The sequence below is a fragment of the Arvicanthis niloticus genome, chromosome 10, assembly GCF_011762505.2.
Source record: "Arvicanthis niloticus isolate mArvNil1 chromosome 10, mArvNil1.pat.X, whole genome shotgun sequence".
Taxonomy (NCBI): Eukaryota; Metazoa; Chordata; class Mammalia; order Rodentia; family Muridae; genus Arvicanthis; species Arvicanthis niloticus.
The window spans coordinates 17,029,663-17,045,917 of NC_047667.1; the positions used below are offsets into that span (position 1 = coordinate 17,029,663).

General features: G+C 42.7%; 1 protein-coding gene and 1 long non-coding RNA gene across 5 annotated transcripts in view; one reads left to right on the top strand and one right to left on the bottom strand.

Annotated features, from left to right (window-relative positions):
• The window catches only part of LOC143443646 (uncharacterized), a 15,689-nt gene extending 752 nt beyond the window's left edge, over positions 1-14,937 (bottom strand). The window contains exons 1-3 of one of the 3 annotated variants that reach the window (XR_013112788.1): positions 14,726-14,937; positions 12,697-13,353; positions 1-1,625 (exon numbers count right to left, since the gene is read on the bottom strand). The exon at positions 1-1,625 is cut by the window's left edge and continues 752 nt beyond it. This is a non-coding gene — a long non-coding RNA (uncharacterized LOC143443646). Of the gene's footprint in view, positions 1,626-12,696; positions 13,358-14,725 lie in introns of all 3 variants that reach the window. The other 2 variants (XR_013112789.1, XR_013112787.1) reach the window with 2 other exon arrangements.
• Positions 11,617-16,255, top strand: part of Acmsd (aminocarboxymuconate semialdehyde decarboxylase) — a 35,631-nt gene continuing 30,992 nt past the window's right edge. Inside the window, exon 1 of one of the 2 annotated variants that reach the window (XM_076941076.1) lies at positions 11,617-11,809. In XM_076941076.1, the coding sequence (XP_076797191.1) occupies positions 11,753-11,809 (57 nt within the window). In that variant the 5' untranslated portion in view covers positions 11,617-11,752. The remainder of the gene's footprint in view (positions 11,810-16,255) is intronic. The other variant, XM_034512797.2, reaches the window with a different exon arrangement.

Here is a 16,255-nt window from a genome sequence, read left to right on the forward strand (position 1 = left end):
TTCGGCAGAGGAGCTGATTCCCGATCCAAAGTCATAGTGGGGAAAAAGATGAATAAAATTTAAATGTGCTAGCGTTGGAGCCAGCACTCATGTATTTTAGTTAAAGTAAAACGAACATGTTTCCTCAGTCCTAGTAAGGTGTGGTTCTCACACCCAAAGGCCATGCACACATGTGTGTGTTTGTGCATGTGTTTATGTACATAGGCACAGAGACCAGAAAACAATGTCCAGTATCATCTCTCAGGCATTGAATGCCATGAAATCACCAAAAATCTAGACTTCCTCTGGCCATCTGGCTACAGGCATCTACTTATCTCTACCTCCTCAGTGCCACGATTACAAGTATGCAACAGCTGTTTTCACTTGGGTGCTGGATATCAAACTCAGGTCCTCACACTTACAGGGCAATCTGCAGCCCAAGAAAAGGAGCCATCTCTCCAGCCTGAGTGTGTTCTTTCCTCACTTAACTGATATGACAAAACCAATGAAATAGAAGGAGATCTTGGACAGTCTCTGTAGTTTAGGAAATAACTGGAGGAGACTGCACAGGGTTGTGCCGGTCGGTATTCATTCAGTTGTTGAGGCAAACAGGTAAGCTGCATCATGTGTGGGTTTGAGGGTCAAATGGAAATTGTGACTGAGCAGCTGAGTGGTGTCACCTCTGTGTTTCACAGTCAAGCGGAACAGTGATGATGGTGACCACTGGGAACACTAACAACGGGAGACAGCGGAAGTCCTTTCTCAACATAATTTGTAAACAGTTCAAATGGTTGAAATACTGTCACATGTTCACAAGAGGGCTGGGAAGATAGCCCAGTTAGTAAAGTGCTTGCTGCACAGGCATGAAACCTAGGTTTGGATCCCCTGCGTCATAAAACTCTGGGTGCTATGACACACTCTTGTAACCCAGTCAGGGGAGTGGAGACGGGAAGATCCTTTGTGTTCACTAACCAACCAGCCTCTTCAAATCGATAAGCTGTTGGGAGCCAACTTGTAGCAGAAAGCGGCTATCAGCCATCTCAAGCCATATACCCTGACATGAGATTTGTTTTTCAATAGCCTACAACAGCTGAAGCACACTCTGATATCCCACATATCTTGTTTTGCTGTTTAGTGCCCCCAGCTGCAAGGTTCACGTGGTATCCACGCCTGCAAGGCATGCGGTGCATGTGCTATCCACATGCTATCCACACCATACATGCCTGTAAGGTGCACGTGGTATCCACGCTATAGACGCCTGTAAGGCTTACGTCATATCCACACCTGCAAGGCACGTGGTATCCACACGCCTACAAGGCACATGTCAAAAGCGTATAAATACCCCAGATTTCCCTTCCATAAACGAGACTTGATCAGAACCTCTGTCTTGTCTCCATTCTTCACGTCTCTTCCCCTTTATTCTCTCTCTCTCTCTCTCTCTCTCTCTCTCTCTCTCTCTCTCTCTCTCTCTATCTCTCTCTCTCTCTCCCCTGACCCACAGACTGAAGCGGCAGAGCGGTCCAGGACATTTTGGCCCCCAAGTGTGGAGTGGAGAGGGCCACAACAATAAGCTGCAGGTTTACTGCTCTTTTTCAAAAACAGGATGCAAAGGAAGATACAATATGACCTCTGGCTTCCATGTGCACCTGCACACAAGAAGAAAAGAACAGTTTTAAAAAGCATGAATACTTTCTTCAATATGATCATCCTGTACAGGTGACTACACTTTATTCTGGACTTTGGACAATTAGATATTTTTAAAGTCCAACCACACTGGAGTGCTGAGGCTGCTACTTGTTACCCAGCCATGTGAAGTCTGGTTTTTGTCTTTATTGCAAACTTTAACGTCTGTTGCAGACAATGACCTCACTTCCTACTTCACAAAGATCAAAGGTAGAACCAATGATTGGTTGCTTTGCCTTTCAGAGTAAAGGATCCTTTCTTTTGAAAGCTAACCGTCCACCTGCACACTAGTGTTTCTTACTCCTTTCCTCTCAACCTATCATTGTGTACCTGTATATGTACATGTAAGTGCATGTACATGTGTAGACATATGTGTGTAACCAAAGATTAATCTCAAATGGTTTTTTGTTGTCTGATTTTCTTTCTGTCTGTCTGTCTGTCTTTTTTTCTTTTAGGTGATGCCTGCCTTGATTTTTGATACAGGGTGTCTCACTAAACCTGGAGCTCACAAGTAGGCAAGGCTGAGATCAGGACCCGGGAATCCATCTGTTTCCATCTTCCCAGCACTGGAATTGCAACTGCTTGCTATTATATGCCCAGGCTTTTGCATGGGTGCCGAAGGCTCCGACACAGGTCCCCATGCTTGAGTAGTGAATACTTTACCCAGTGAGCTAATATTTTACTGGTTCACTCAATGTCTCCTCAGGCATCTCACATCCCTTGACTTCCCATCCTACTTAGATGATCAGTCCCCAATCTCCTCCAAGCCACCTTAATTTTATAACAACTATGCTGATGGCTAGTTTTCTGTCAACTTGACACAAGCCAGAGACATTTGGGGAAAGAGAAACCTCAATTGAGAAAATGCTGCCACCAGATTGATCTGTGGGGCAAGCCTACAGGACATCTTCTGGATTAATGATTGATGTGGTGGGTTCATCCACAGGAAGGTGGTCGGTGTCACCCCAGTGAGGCGGTCCTGAGTTATATAAGAAAGCAGGCTTACTCAGCCAAAGCAACATTCCTTCATAGCTTCTGCTTCAGTTCTTGCTTTGAAGTCCATCTTTGAGAGTGCCTGCTCTGACTTCATTTGATAAGGGACTATGCTGTGGAAATGTAAACCAAACAAACCCTTTCCTTCCCAAGTTGTTTTTTTGATGATGATGTTTTATCATAGCAATTTAAAAAAAAAAAAAAAAAAAAAAACCCTTTAACTGTTGGAGATTGGGTCTAATGCTTTGATTCAATCAGGAATCTTCCTGTCCAAACACTAAAGGTCCTTGTCCCCGACTGGTTTTTGATGGATAAAGATGCCAGTGGCCAATAGTTGTGCAAAGGGAGATGGGCAGAACCCTTAGGTTGTTCGGGCTAGGACAAGGGGGTGGGGTATGGAGAAGATGAGAGATCACCATGATGCAGTGGGAAAAGAAGAGATTTAGAGCTGCAGAGGGAAGATCATTCAAAACACAGAAGGAAAGGGAAAGCAGCCCCTGGAAGGGCTGCCCAGAAGCTTGTGGGCAGCAGAGACTAGTGGGCCTCAGACGGTAACAAGGCAGCAAAGTTAAAGGTAGATTTAGAAGGTGTTGAGCCAAGAGTACCAGAGGGAAAAGCATTCTAGCCACAGGAGGATTAGAACTGTCCAGCTTTTGAGTAACCAAGGCATTTCAAAAATAAGCTAATTATGTGTGTGTGTGTGTGTTTCATTCATGGATCCAAAGAGTTCCTGGGCAGGTGGCTGGAAGCATGCAACCTGCCAGGAGCACAAAGCAGAAACCCCTGTACTAAGACAATGACCCTTGACATTCCTAAAGGAGCTTGCAAATTTTTCGGGAGTGTCATATGCAGATGGGTACAAAATGCAATTTTCTCCACTTTCCTATAAATCTGCACAATTGCTAATAAATTCTTTTACCATCAAATTGTGGAAACATATCTCTGTCATTTCAGGGTCTCTTGTATCTGGACATTTTAACTCAATAGGAGCAAGCTTATATAACAACAAAAAAGAGAACAACTATGACAAACCTCAAGTGTATTACTTTCCACTAGCCAGTAGATTTATGTGCCTTCCATATCTTAACTAATTTAACCCTTACAACAGTCCCAGGTAGAACCTACCATTGTTGTCCTATTTTACATATTAGCAGATAGACATATAGGTAGTTAGGTAGGTAGATTAGATTAGATTAGATTAGATAGAAACATAGATGATAGATAGATAATAGATTGGTAGATAGATAGATAGATAGATAAGATCATATATAGGTTGATTGATTGATTGATTGATTGATTGATATATAATAGTTAAGTTGTTTGCCCAAAGAAGCAAAGTCAATGCTATAGCTCATGCTCTGATCTTTGTATCCTGCCTTGTGTGAAAGCTAATCATGAAGGAAAACTTGACAGAAGTAGAATTGTGCGTGTGAAGAAGTTTCTAGATTAGTTAACTGAGATAGGAAGACCAACCCTGAATGTAGGCATCACCATCTGTCTTAGGGTTACTATTGCTGTAAAGAAACATTGTGACCACAGCAACTCTTATTTTAAAAAAAAAACAAAAACAAAAACAAAAAAAAAACCATTTCACTAGAGCTGACTTACAGTTCAGAGATTTAACCTATTATCATCATGGCAGTATTCAGGCAGACATGGGCTAGAGAAGGAGCTGAGCATTCTACATCCTGATCTGCAGGCACAGAAAAAGACAGAATCACACTAGGCTAGCTTGAGCAGCTGAGACCTCAAAGCCTGCCCCATACTCTCCAACAAGGCACCTACTCCAACAAAGCCACATCTCCTAATAATGGGCCCATGCTCCCGATGGGCCCATGGGGGACACCACACCATCCTATGGGCTGGGGTCCAGGACTGAAGGAGAAATGAGCTAAGTACCAGCATTCATCTTTCTCTTTCAGCTTCCTGACTGTGGGTGTGATGTGACCAGATGCCTTACACTTCAGTTTCCATGACTGTACCCTCAAACTGTAAAGCAAAACTCCTTAAGTTGCTTTTGTCAGATATTTTACCACATGACAAGTCACTAATGCAATAGGCATAGGAATTACAGGAAGAGGTAGTATTTAGTGTACACAATTGCTGATGTTGGGTAGGTCTCCGCTTCTCCACTAATCATCAACACAGGCAGGGCCTGAAGGCTCAACCTTTTTGACCGCCCATTTCCCCCAGCCCTCCTGATATCTACCTTGCTTCCATCCTCCTTTTGTGATCACCAGATACCTCTCTCACTGTGTAACTGTTGAGCTGTGGCCACTCTATTCACACACGCAAAGCTTCATCGGTCCAGGCACAAGCCCCATCCTGCCTTTTGGTTCCTCCCTCCACTGTGCATGAGCATAAAGCTGTTCTTCATTCCCGGATCTAGGGATTCTTTTCCTAGCCCAACTTAGCCCACAATGTCCACAAGCTACTGTTCCTTCTTTGAGCTTCTTCCCTTGTCTGGGAGATCTTTATTTATTCAGACACAGTAGACCTTTAGTCTCCACCCTAGTTCTTCCCAAGTCTATGGCTTAAAGTCTTTGCATCTACCACTGAGACCAAGGCCTTTAAAATTCAAATCCAGTAGCTAGTTTCTGTTTCAACTCTTGGACACTTAATTACCTTAATATAAAGAGCTAGAGAGAGAGCTGGAAATGGAAACTTATCTTCATAATGTTACTGCAATAAAATACCTTGAAAAAGGAAAAACAATGTTCTGGGGACAGCATACCATGACAGGAACTGCCTGCAGCAGGCCTGGATGGAGACATCTCAGTAGCCTGTGGCAGATCTTTGTAAAAACAAAACAAAACAAACAAACAAACAAACAAACAAACCAGTTGTTCCCATTTCTCCTAACTTTAGCTCTGGACAACAGCTGTATAGATTTCATTTGTGTGTGACCACTTTTCAGTTGGCATAATTATTCTATTATATCTGACTTTTCTATTCCTTTCTCCTTCTGCTCTGGTGAATTCTATGAAACTAGATGTTCCTTGATGTAATGATTCTTAAACAATTAAAAATTGAGGCATAGGGCCCAGCACAGCACAGTCCTAATGGCCCAGGTGCATGCTGTGTGCTCTCATCTTGGAAACAATGCAATAACTGCACAATGGTAGTTATTAATCAGTGTTTGATTTGCAAAAAAAGTTTGAAGAAATCATGTTTAGAAATATTTGAAAATGAAACAGCCATGTACTGCTAGAGTCATATAGGGTCCATTACCAGAAAGTGAATGATTTATTGGAATTATTTAAAAAAAAAAAAAAAAAGCATTAGTATGAGAGACACTGTTGGGAGCTGACTTTAAGCAGAAAGCAGCTATCAACTTTTCAGCCATCTGGAACCATATACCCTGATGAGAGACTTGTTTTTCAAAAGCCTACAACAGCTGAAGCACACTCTGATAAATATATTGTTTATTCCACATAGCTTGTTTTGCTGTTTAGTGACCCCTGCATGGTGCACATGGTAAAATGTTTTCACCTGTGTTCTCCTGCTTGTGCCTATAAATACCCAGGATTTCCTTGTAAGTGTGTGGTGTAGTGGTGGTTTAGTAGAGTGGTGTAGTGGGGTGGTGTAGTGGGGTGTGGTAGAGTAGGAGTTGTGTGTGTGTTGGAGACAGTAAAGGAGACTTGACTACAGATCCTCTGGTTTGTTTCCATTCTTCGCATCTCTCTCCCTTTCTTCCCCCCACTCTCTCTCTCTCTTACTAGACCCCGACCTGCAGAACAGAGTGGGCCACAACAGTTTGGTGCCCCACGTTAGGTGCCAAACTGTAACAGCTGAGCTGCCCCACGTTAGGCGCCAAAATGTTGAGAACTGCACTCTCCACGCTTGGCAGCCCCACGCTTTGGGAGCCACTAATGTTGAGAACCGACTGCCCCACGCTTTGGGGCTACTATGTTGCTGTCTACACTGCCCCATGCTTTGGGGCTAAGTGCTCTGGTCAAGAGAGAGAGTGGGGATGGAGGGGCAAGAGATTCGAAGAATGGAGACAAACCAGAGTGTGTAGTCAAGTCTGGTTACTCCTTTATTTCCCCTATTCTCTCTATTACAAGAAAATCCTGGGTATTTATAAGCACAAACAGGAGAACACAGGTGAAAACATTTTACCATGTGCACCATGCAGCTGGGGTCACTAAACAGCAAAACAAGCTATGTGGGATAAACAAGATATTTATCAGAGTGTGCTTCAGCTGTTGTAGGCTTTTGAAAAACAAGTCTCTATCAGGGTATATGGTTCCAGATGGTTGCAAAGATGATCTAGCTGCTTTCTGCTTAAAGTCAGCTCCCAACAAGACACAATCATGGAAAAAGGGAAAACTGGAATAAGGGAAAACAAACATGAGATACTTTAATTCAGAAAGGAAAAGGCTATTGAAGTTATGAGTTTTACACAACAATAAGAGTAGTTCCTGGTATCCTTTGGATATGGGTTAAGAAAGTATAGAATGCATAAAATTATATATAAGTAAAACTAAGTCAAAACTGGGACTCTTAGGAGAGTCATTGTGTGCAATGTGCAGAAGCAGAAAGCTAGCGGAACTGCTGAGTTAAGGGTTAACTTGATTCTTTCTGGCCACTGCCTGGCAGCTTTGCCCATGTCATTTATCATAAAGCTTCACAGGAAAATGCAAGTAGCTGACCTCAGGGCTCTGAGTTCTGAAGTATAAGTCAAAAGTTAAAGTTTAAATAATGATAGGTTTGCAATTATTATTATTTTGGCCACAGGCCTGGGAATGGGGGAAGCTTGAAACTTTAGGGGACAACCATAATTCTTGATTCTTGTGAGATGTTGGTTATTCTTTGGAATTTGACTTGACAATGATTATACAATGTCTTTTTTTTCTACCTGCTTTTGGAGTAACAATAAAAGACTGAGGCAAGAAAAAAGGTGAGTAAAGAAGCAACTTGTCAGATTGCTTTTTCAGAGGAGACTAGACCCAGATAAAGATGTGTCAGTGATAGGTGAGACCACACCTCTGTTGACCAGGGCTTCTTTATTATGCATCATGTTACCCTCTATTTAAACCTAAGCTCCTGTTAGGAGCCCAAACATGGACTCAGAGGGCCAGAGGACGTCGCTGCCTCTCTTCATGTTGTGATCACACTGAGTAACACTCCCCTCTGCTTTCCATTACTACTTGCCTCTTTAACCGGGCTGAGCCCAGCTTGTTAGGAATCTATCAGGGTCCAGTCTCTGACTAGAAACAACTTGTCTATCATTGTGAAGGAGAAAGAGGTCAAAAAGTCTCTGGATGCCTAATCCCAGGGATTCAAGGGTGGACAGAAGCAGCAGAAAGAAGTTCAGATATCTTTGGAGATAAACTCGAACTTACTCACACTTCTGTCAGGGTCCTTTCTACTCATTCCCTCAACTGAGTCTGGGGTAGGCAGGGTGGAGTTGTTGTATGGGTGGTCCATTTTATCACCAGGATATAGGAGCAATAGGACATTGTATACAGCACCTTATCTACTATTATAGGAAGTATATCATCTTATCTCATTCAACATTATGTCCTCAGCACAGAGTAGCTCTCCACACATGTTTGTTAAATACATGCATAAACTGCATGAATGATCAGAAGAGAAAATGTTTAAGCCAAACAGCAAGTCATGGTTGGAGTTTAAAAGACAACAAAGAGAGGCCTTTGTTGCAGACATAAGACCCAAGGAAGCAATAGAGAGGGAAGGGAGCTAGAATTACATTTAAGAAGGCACAAAAATGTGGCCTGTAGCTGGGGCAGAGGGCACAGGAGGCAGCATATAGGGACAGGAGGGGCAGAGACTTACTGGCAGTGCTGTGCTGCTCATGGGTTTAAGTGGACACTAAGGGCTGTGGGTTTCAAATAGACCTAGCAGTGAGAAACCATGAACAGTGATATGCCAAAAGGCATGTGGTCATAAAAGATCATAATGGGTCCAGACCGTCTTGGGGGACAAACCACAGGGATCAAAGTCTGGAGTCAGTGACCATTAGTAGCAATTAATGAATTGTGAGGAGACAAAATTAACTGAATGTGAGAATGGACAAAAGGAAAGAAACATGGTGGTGAGATGCAGTGGGGTCAGAGTAACTCAAACAGGGGAAGGAGGGAAAGGCTGGGGTGAGTGCAGAGCCCATGAATTCCATCCAAACCATATAAACTGGGCCTGGTACTGTAGGCTATTGATCCCAACCCTCAGAAAGAGGAAAGAGGTAGACCAGGAGTTCAAGGTCATACCCAGCTTTCGAGGACAGCCTGGGATACACCAGACCCTGGAGAAAGAGAAAGAAAGAAAGAAAGAAAGAAAGAAAGAAAGAAAGAAAGAAAGAAAGAAAGAAAGAAAGAAAGAAAAGGCTGTGCATATAAATGGGTTTTAATAATCTCTATTAATTATTAATATGACCCAAGCAGCTCCCCCCAATAACTGAGGCAGAGTCCTATTGATTTATTAATCAGCTCTTGCACAATTACTGAGAGAATTACCCCTAATATATCTTTCTATAAGCTAGAGTGTTAATTCCCCAGCTGTGCTCTGCAAACACTTGCTGTTTAAGTCTCTCCCCCGGTTACTTCTGTTCCAGCAGTCTGTCCTGAGGAGCATTTTCACTTGGGCACATGCTCCTGGTCCACCAAGTTTAATGGAGACCTCCTGTTCTCTCCCTCTTCTTCCTCCTCCACTCCCCTTCACCCTCCTTCTCATGGTCCCTACCTGTGACCCCCAGTCCAGTAACTGAAACTCCACCAACCTCTATTCTCCCCAGTAATTGGCTGTAGCCACCTTTATTAACCAATATTTATAAATCGGGGAGCAAAGTTTACATAGCATCACTTGCTGTAGTGAGGATCTGCTAGTGAGGGCAACCAGATCTTGGGTGCCAGTATTTAGCATTTGAATACACAGTAGAGCAGACCAACTCCCAACATGGGTGTGGTGGTATTTGCCTGGAATGACAGCACTAGGCATGACAGCAAGAGGATCAAGAATTCAAGGTAATCCTACCTAGGACTTTGAGGACAGCCCAAGCAATATGAAAATTTGTCTATGGAAAGAAGGAAAGGTAAGAGAATTGAAATTATCCCTCATTTCCTCTCAAGCTGAACATCAATCACCAATATGTTCTTTTATAATTTATCCAGAATCTAGGTGAATTATAGCCAGAAGGCTTTTTGACTACTTAGTTTCTGTGTTGAAGAGATGAAACAGAGAGAAACATCCCTAAAGCAGATGCAAGGTTTTGTCAGAGTCCCTAGTGTCTCTTGAATGTTTTCCTTTCCAGGATGAGAAAAAGTAAATACTGAATAAAGCAGTAAAGGCTGGTTCATCTCAGGCTCCTCTTGGTGGTGTGACTGTAAGCCCCACTTTATGCTCCAGTGAACACCCTCCGGAACCACATCATCTACCCTCAACTGGAATGATGGTTGTTTCCTGTCCCTAATACTCAGGATATATACAATGACCTATTATTACAGGAAGTACATCACCTTATCTCATTCAACCTTATATCCTCAGCACAGAGTAGCTCTCCATATATGTTTGTTAAATGCATGCATAAGTGAGTGAATGGATGGATGGATGGATGGATGGATGGATGGATGGATGAATGAAATGAAAAGTCAATGTGGAGAAAACATAACCTGAATGGTGAATACCTTCTGTAACATGAAACTTCTCCCAACATTCTCAACACAGCTCTAAGTAAGTGCATGCTAAATACACATGTGTATGACTAAATGAAAAGATACATGGTTGGTAGATAAAAAACCAAAGGCCAAGAACAAAATGTAGCCTGAACAGAAAGCAGATGAACCAAATGAAAATGAAACTTCCCAGGTCTGGAGAGATGGCTCAGCGATTAGGAACACTAACACTAACACTAACTGCGCTTCCAGAGGACCAGGGTTCAATTCCCAACATGCACATGGTAGCTCACAAGCATCTGTAACTCTACTTCCAGGGGATCCAATGCCACATAACTCCAGTTCCAGTTTCAATGCCCCTTTCTGATCTCTGGGGGGCACCAGACATGCATGTAGGCAGAACACTTATATGTTTGAAATAATTTAAAAAGACAAGAAAAAAGAAACTTCCCCTACCATGTTTTCAACATGTTAAATTTTCATGAGCAAGCCAATTTTTAAATATGATTTAGCCCAGCATGATGGTGTATGCCTTTATGCCAGCATTTGAAAGGCAAAAGCAAATGGATCTCTGTGAGTTCAAGGCCAGCCTGGTCTACAAAGTGAGTCCCAGAACAGCCAGAACTTTTACACAGAGAAAGTCTGTCTCAAAAATTTAATTAATTAATTAATTTAAAGACCTGGAAATAGCTAACTAGATCAAAAACAAAAACCAAAAAAAGGCAGTAAAATAAGTTTCTTTCGGTTAATAAAACTAAATATAAGAAGAGATAAATTGGGGATAAATCATTTATCTTTAAAACTCCCCTGAATGATTTTGTGTCTAAACACATGCTAGTTGTTTTTTAATAGATTGCATCTTAATAAATTTTAAATATCAAAACAAAAAAATTAGTCAGTTTTCCCCCTGGAGGCAGGGTCTCATGTACAGGCCAGCCTAGAACCTGCTTTGAAGCCAAAAGTGACCTTGAACTTCTGATCTGCCTGCTGCCGTCTCCAAGGCACCATAATTATAAGTGTGCACCACCATGTCTCATTGAAGTGGTGCTGTGAGTGGAGCCCAGGACTTCATTCATGTTAGGCAAGTCTGCTGCCAACTGAGCTACATCTCCAAATTGGTCAAGTTGTGAGCCACTATTGAATCAAGGCAGCGTGCTGTACTTTTGACCTCTGAAGTTGAGTACATTCCTGTTTTCTCGTGGAGATGATTTTTTTTTTTTAATTTTGTGCTGAGTCCTAGTTACCAAAGAATGCTGGCCCAAAGCCAAGTGGACAAACAGAATCTTGAACTTTAATAGGGCAGTTGGCATGAACGAAACCTGGGCTGGCCAGGCCTCCTGACTGGTACCTGAACGTAGACATAAAGAGGCAGAGGAGTCAATGAACTCTGATTTTTATGACGATCATTCGATATCAGAATTTCCCTTTTTGTATATACACGTGTCTCCTCTGGTCCTGTGGAGATGAAAATTGACATCCATACTCATATTCTACCAAAGGAATGGCCCGATCTAGAAAAGGTAATGGTAACTAATGCGCTGGATTCTTTCTGGACCTTCCCCAGGGTCTCCCAGCACCTCTGTTCATAGATCTCTCTCTTCTTTGGAGATGGAATGGGATGGAGTCCTTCTTCTTCGCTCTTGGGGGAGTGATTCTTAAATTACTTGGCAGCTCTAATTTCCTGCTGTTTAAAGATGACTTTTACATTCCTTTCAACAGAACAATGCGTCAAAGAGATAAGGGCCTCCTGAATGGAGCTCTTCTCTTTCCCCTCACACGACACAGCCTTTCAAATTCCTGGATGATTTGAGTCAAGCAGCTGTCCTACCTTTTAAATAGTGTGCCTGGCTGCTGGAAGGACACCTGCCAACTACAGGATCGAAAGTCAGGGTTGCAACTAAAAGACCATTAAAAAAATAGAATGTGGTCGCTTTCCAGAAGGTTTAAAATAGGTTCTAGAAGCACCAGGAGATAGCTCTGTGAAATGTCTTTTCAGTCTATTTCAGGACTCTGTCTGAAACCTTTCCTGTCTGATCTTTAAGCTGTGAAGCCTTGTTAGGGAGACCTGGGAAGCAGGTATCTTAGCAATTTCTAGAATTGGTGACATGAAATATTTGTACAATGGGTGTCTATAAGAGTGCTCTCTGTAAAAAGAAATGAGGAGGGATGGACCTGTGGGCATGGCTCATGATGCCTGGTATGTGGGAAGCCCTGGATTCCATCTGAAGCACTGAGATGGGGGGGAAGTATGCTCTGTGTTTTCCTTGGATGGAAACTACCCTTAAGGACTTATTGCTAAGTGGGGGGGAGAGGGGGAGAGAGAGGAGAGAGAGAGAAAGAGAGAGAGAGAGAGAGAGAGAGAGAGAGAGAGAGAGAGATTTGTAAACCAAGAGCATACTGTACTCACAGAGGCTAGAGACATCAGATTATGTGGACGATGAGCTGGAGTTATGGATGCTGGGAACTCAGGTTCTGGGAGAGCAGCACACTCTCAATCCTTTCAGCCCATTCCCTTAAAAACTTTGAAAGTTGGTGTCAGTAGGTTGAGGAGAGACAATTACGTAGTGCATTCCAGACTGGAAAGAAAGGGAGGGAGGAAGGGAAGGAGGCAGGGAGGGAATGAGAAAGGAAAAGAGGAAGGGAGGGGATACTGAAAAAGGAAGGGGGAACATGGAGAAAACTTGTAACTACCTAGAAGTTAATTTAGGTCAGTATCTGGTTTTACGCAGTCTGTCATATTCTGGACTACCCTCACATTACTAGAAATTTACTCAACTTAAGATGGGGAAAAAAATTAATGAACTCAAACGCTATTGAAAAGGTGGGTCATTGTGCAAACAAATTTTCTTCTCACTGTTAATCTTGCATAAAAATGCTAACCTCAGGCTTAGGGCGTACCTCGGGTGATAGGCACTTGCCTGCATGCACTAGGCCTTGAGTTCAGTCTCCAACACTGCATAAACGGTCCATGCCTGCTGTCCCAGCATTCAGGAAGTAGAGGCAGGAGGATCAGATGTTCAAGGTCATCCTCCATGATGCCAGAGTTTAAGGCTTATATGAGGCCCTGTCTCAAAGGAAAAAACAAAAACGTTTTTTGATCTCAAGCGCTTCTTTGTCCATTGGTAAGTGAGCTGGGAGGTAGAAGTAACAGATTGAAGTGTGGGAATAGAACTGAGCTGCCTCTGAAAGCTTGCCCCATCATGGCCAATGGAAAAAGAGATCCCTGTTGACCTCACATCCCGACGTGGGGGCCTGTCTGCTTGGGAACTTCTTGTCCTGGTCACACCTTATAAAACTGTAAACAGCATTTCATGATGTTAATGATTTTATGAAAGGCATGTCCTGGCCTGACTTCTGTGGCAGCCACAGGCAGAGCCCTCTTCTTACAGTGCTGTTTTCAACAGCAATAAGTGGAGCGGTCCGATAAATGCTACAACAAATAGATTATAGATTAGGTATGAATCCTATTGTACTCCCTAACCTGACAGTTTTAGGAAAACATAGACACACACACACATACAAACACACATTCATGACAGCACCTGGGTCTAGTGGAAGCAAGGAGTATTAAACTCCAAAGTCACAGGTTTTCATTTTGTTTGAACCTCTTAAAGCAAACAAACAAAAAGCCATCCAAAATGCCCAGGGCTCCCTGGTGGCCTTTGTCCTGAGGTTTCTCAAGTGTTTCCCAGTCAGGACTCCTTTCTACCAAGATATTTTTTATGCCACCCGAGATATAAATAGGCATATAAATTGAACACTAAGACAATTCTTTAATACACATGAAGGATAAAAAGTCAATTTTCATACCACTGAGATGAACATGTTTGTGTTTACATAAAGAATTAAATCTTGGTTGAACATTTGACACTGCAGGACACAGAACATCATCAATGCTTTTCAGAATTGATTTTGTTCTTATCACTATCAGTGCTGAGAATGCTACAGCACATAAATACGTAGTATAGGATATTATAGTATATACAGTATATACAGTATATGTAATATATAGTATAGCAGAAGTATTTTTAGGGCCATTCCACAAAGAATTGGGAATTCTGTCTTAATCCCAAGGCAAAATTCTTTGAGCGGTTTTATGAAGTTCAAGCCAGCAAATCAAACAGCAATTTTTGTTTGTTTGTTTGTTTGTTTGTTCAATTTCTTAAGACAGGGGTCTCATCTAGCCCAGGCTGGGCTCTCTAGGTCACAGAAGATGACCTTGAACTCTTGACCCTCCTGCTGTTGCCTCTTGAGTGCTGGGATTTGAGACATAAGCCACCATGCCAGTTTATATGCTGCTGGGATCAAATTCAGGACTTTGAACATGCAAGGCAAGCAGTCTGCAGTCTGAGCTACATTCCCAGCCCTGGGATAGCTATACTTACAACAATCATTCTAACACAGTACATCTAAAAATATACTAATAGCATACTTACAGGTTGAGGAATGATGGCTGGAAAATATTGAAAGTCTTTGTTTTCCATAATGAATCCATTATGTTTCTCTATGAGTCAGAAACTATATGTACAGTAGTCACTGCAATGTATTACATATAATCGTCTTGATTCTCAGCGGAGGTGTTTCAGGAGGTGTTCCTTGGCATTGCACGGTGTGACAGCCTGCACAGTGCAAAGTGCACAGGTTGTGTGTTCAGAACCAAGGCTTCGGAGAAATTGCACAATGCAACACAGGCACTGCCTGCCAGAACCACCTTGGATTCGTTGCATATCTGACACTGAATTCATTTTTGATCATTGCATGTTCTGCTGTTACCAAATTTTTTACAACACCCATTAAGTAACCACCACATGAAATCATGACTCACAGTGTAGGGGTGGCTTCTAGATGGCCTTTACTTCCCTTGAGAGAGTGGCCAGTGTGACACCCACCTAGAGAATGTCATACCAAGAGAGTTCCATCCGCCATGGTCTCTGCCTCTCTGTCTAGATAGGGATCTTAAAGGGGCTTAGAAAGTTCTGTGGTCTAAATGTTATATCCTTTCAAAATTCTTATTGAAACCCGAGAATACACCAGTGGGGCTTCAAGAAGCAATTAGAGCAAGAGGAACTGGGCCGTTTTTATAAAACAGGCCAGAGGGATGGACTTTTTTTGTTGTTGTTGTAAGGCTCTGCAGGAACCAGAACAGTCTCTTACCATAGCATGGATCAGCTAGCTTCTTCATCTTGGATGTCCCAGCTTTCTGAAACTACAAGAAATAAAAGTCTGTGCTTATAAGCCTCCAGGATTGTGTCAGAGTAGCCCATCAGGACTAAGACATAATAAACCAGAGAGGAATTTTCAGTTCCTGTCACATACAGGCACACTACACAAAGAATCCTATGTTTCATCCAATCTTTGCCTCCCTCCTCCCCCATCTCTCCATCTCTGTCTCTGTCTCTGTCTCTGTCTCTATCTCTATCTCTGTCTCTATCTCTATCTCTCTCTCATACCCCCCTGCACACTGCCTTGAGACAGGGTCTCATTGTGTAACCCAGGTTGGCTCCTAACTTGATTCTCCTGTCCCAGCTTTCTTGAGTGCCACATTACAGGTTTACATGACCACCCCAGCCTACTGCTGTATTCTAACTATGAGACTTAAATTTAAAACCAACCTCCACAACTCCCTCCCAAGAGTTAAGCAGATGCTCGCTGTCTCTGTGGGAACACACTTTCTGGCATCCGTGGAAAGAATGCTCATCTTCCTACTAGGTCCCAATGAGACTCCTCGTTCTGAGCACAGAAGGCTGCTTCCAGGTCAGCCCTAAGATGAAGACCCTCCTCTCTCCATCTTGAACACCCAGAGGAGCCTAGAACAAAGCCTTCTATTTGCAGGGAGGAGAAAGCTTTCCACCATAGACAGCCACATTCTAACCTCCTTTCCTTTGCTTCCAACCCCACAAGCTTTTTTCCAGCTGAAGCCAAGAACTGGGCATCTATAACTGAGAGTTTCCAGGTGCCCCACCTGC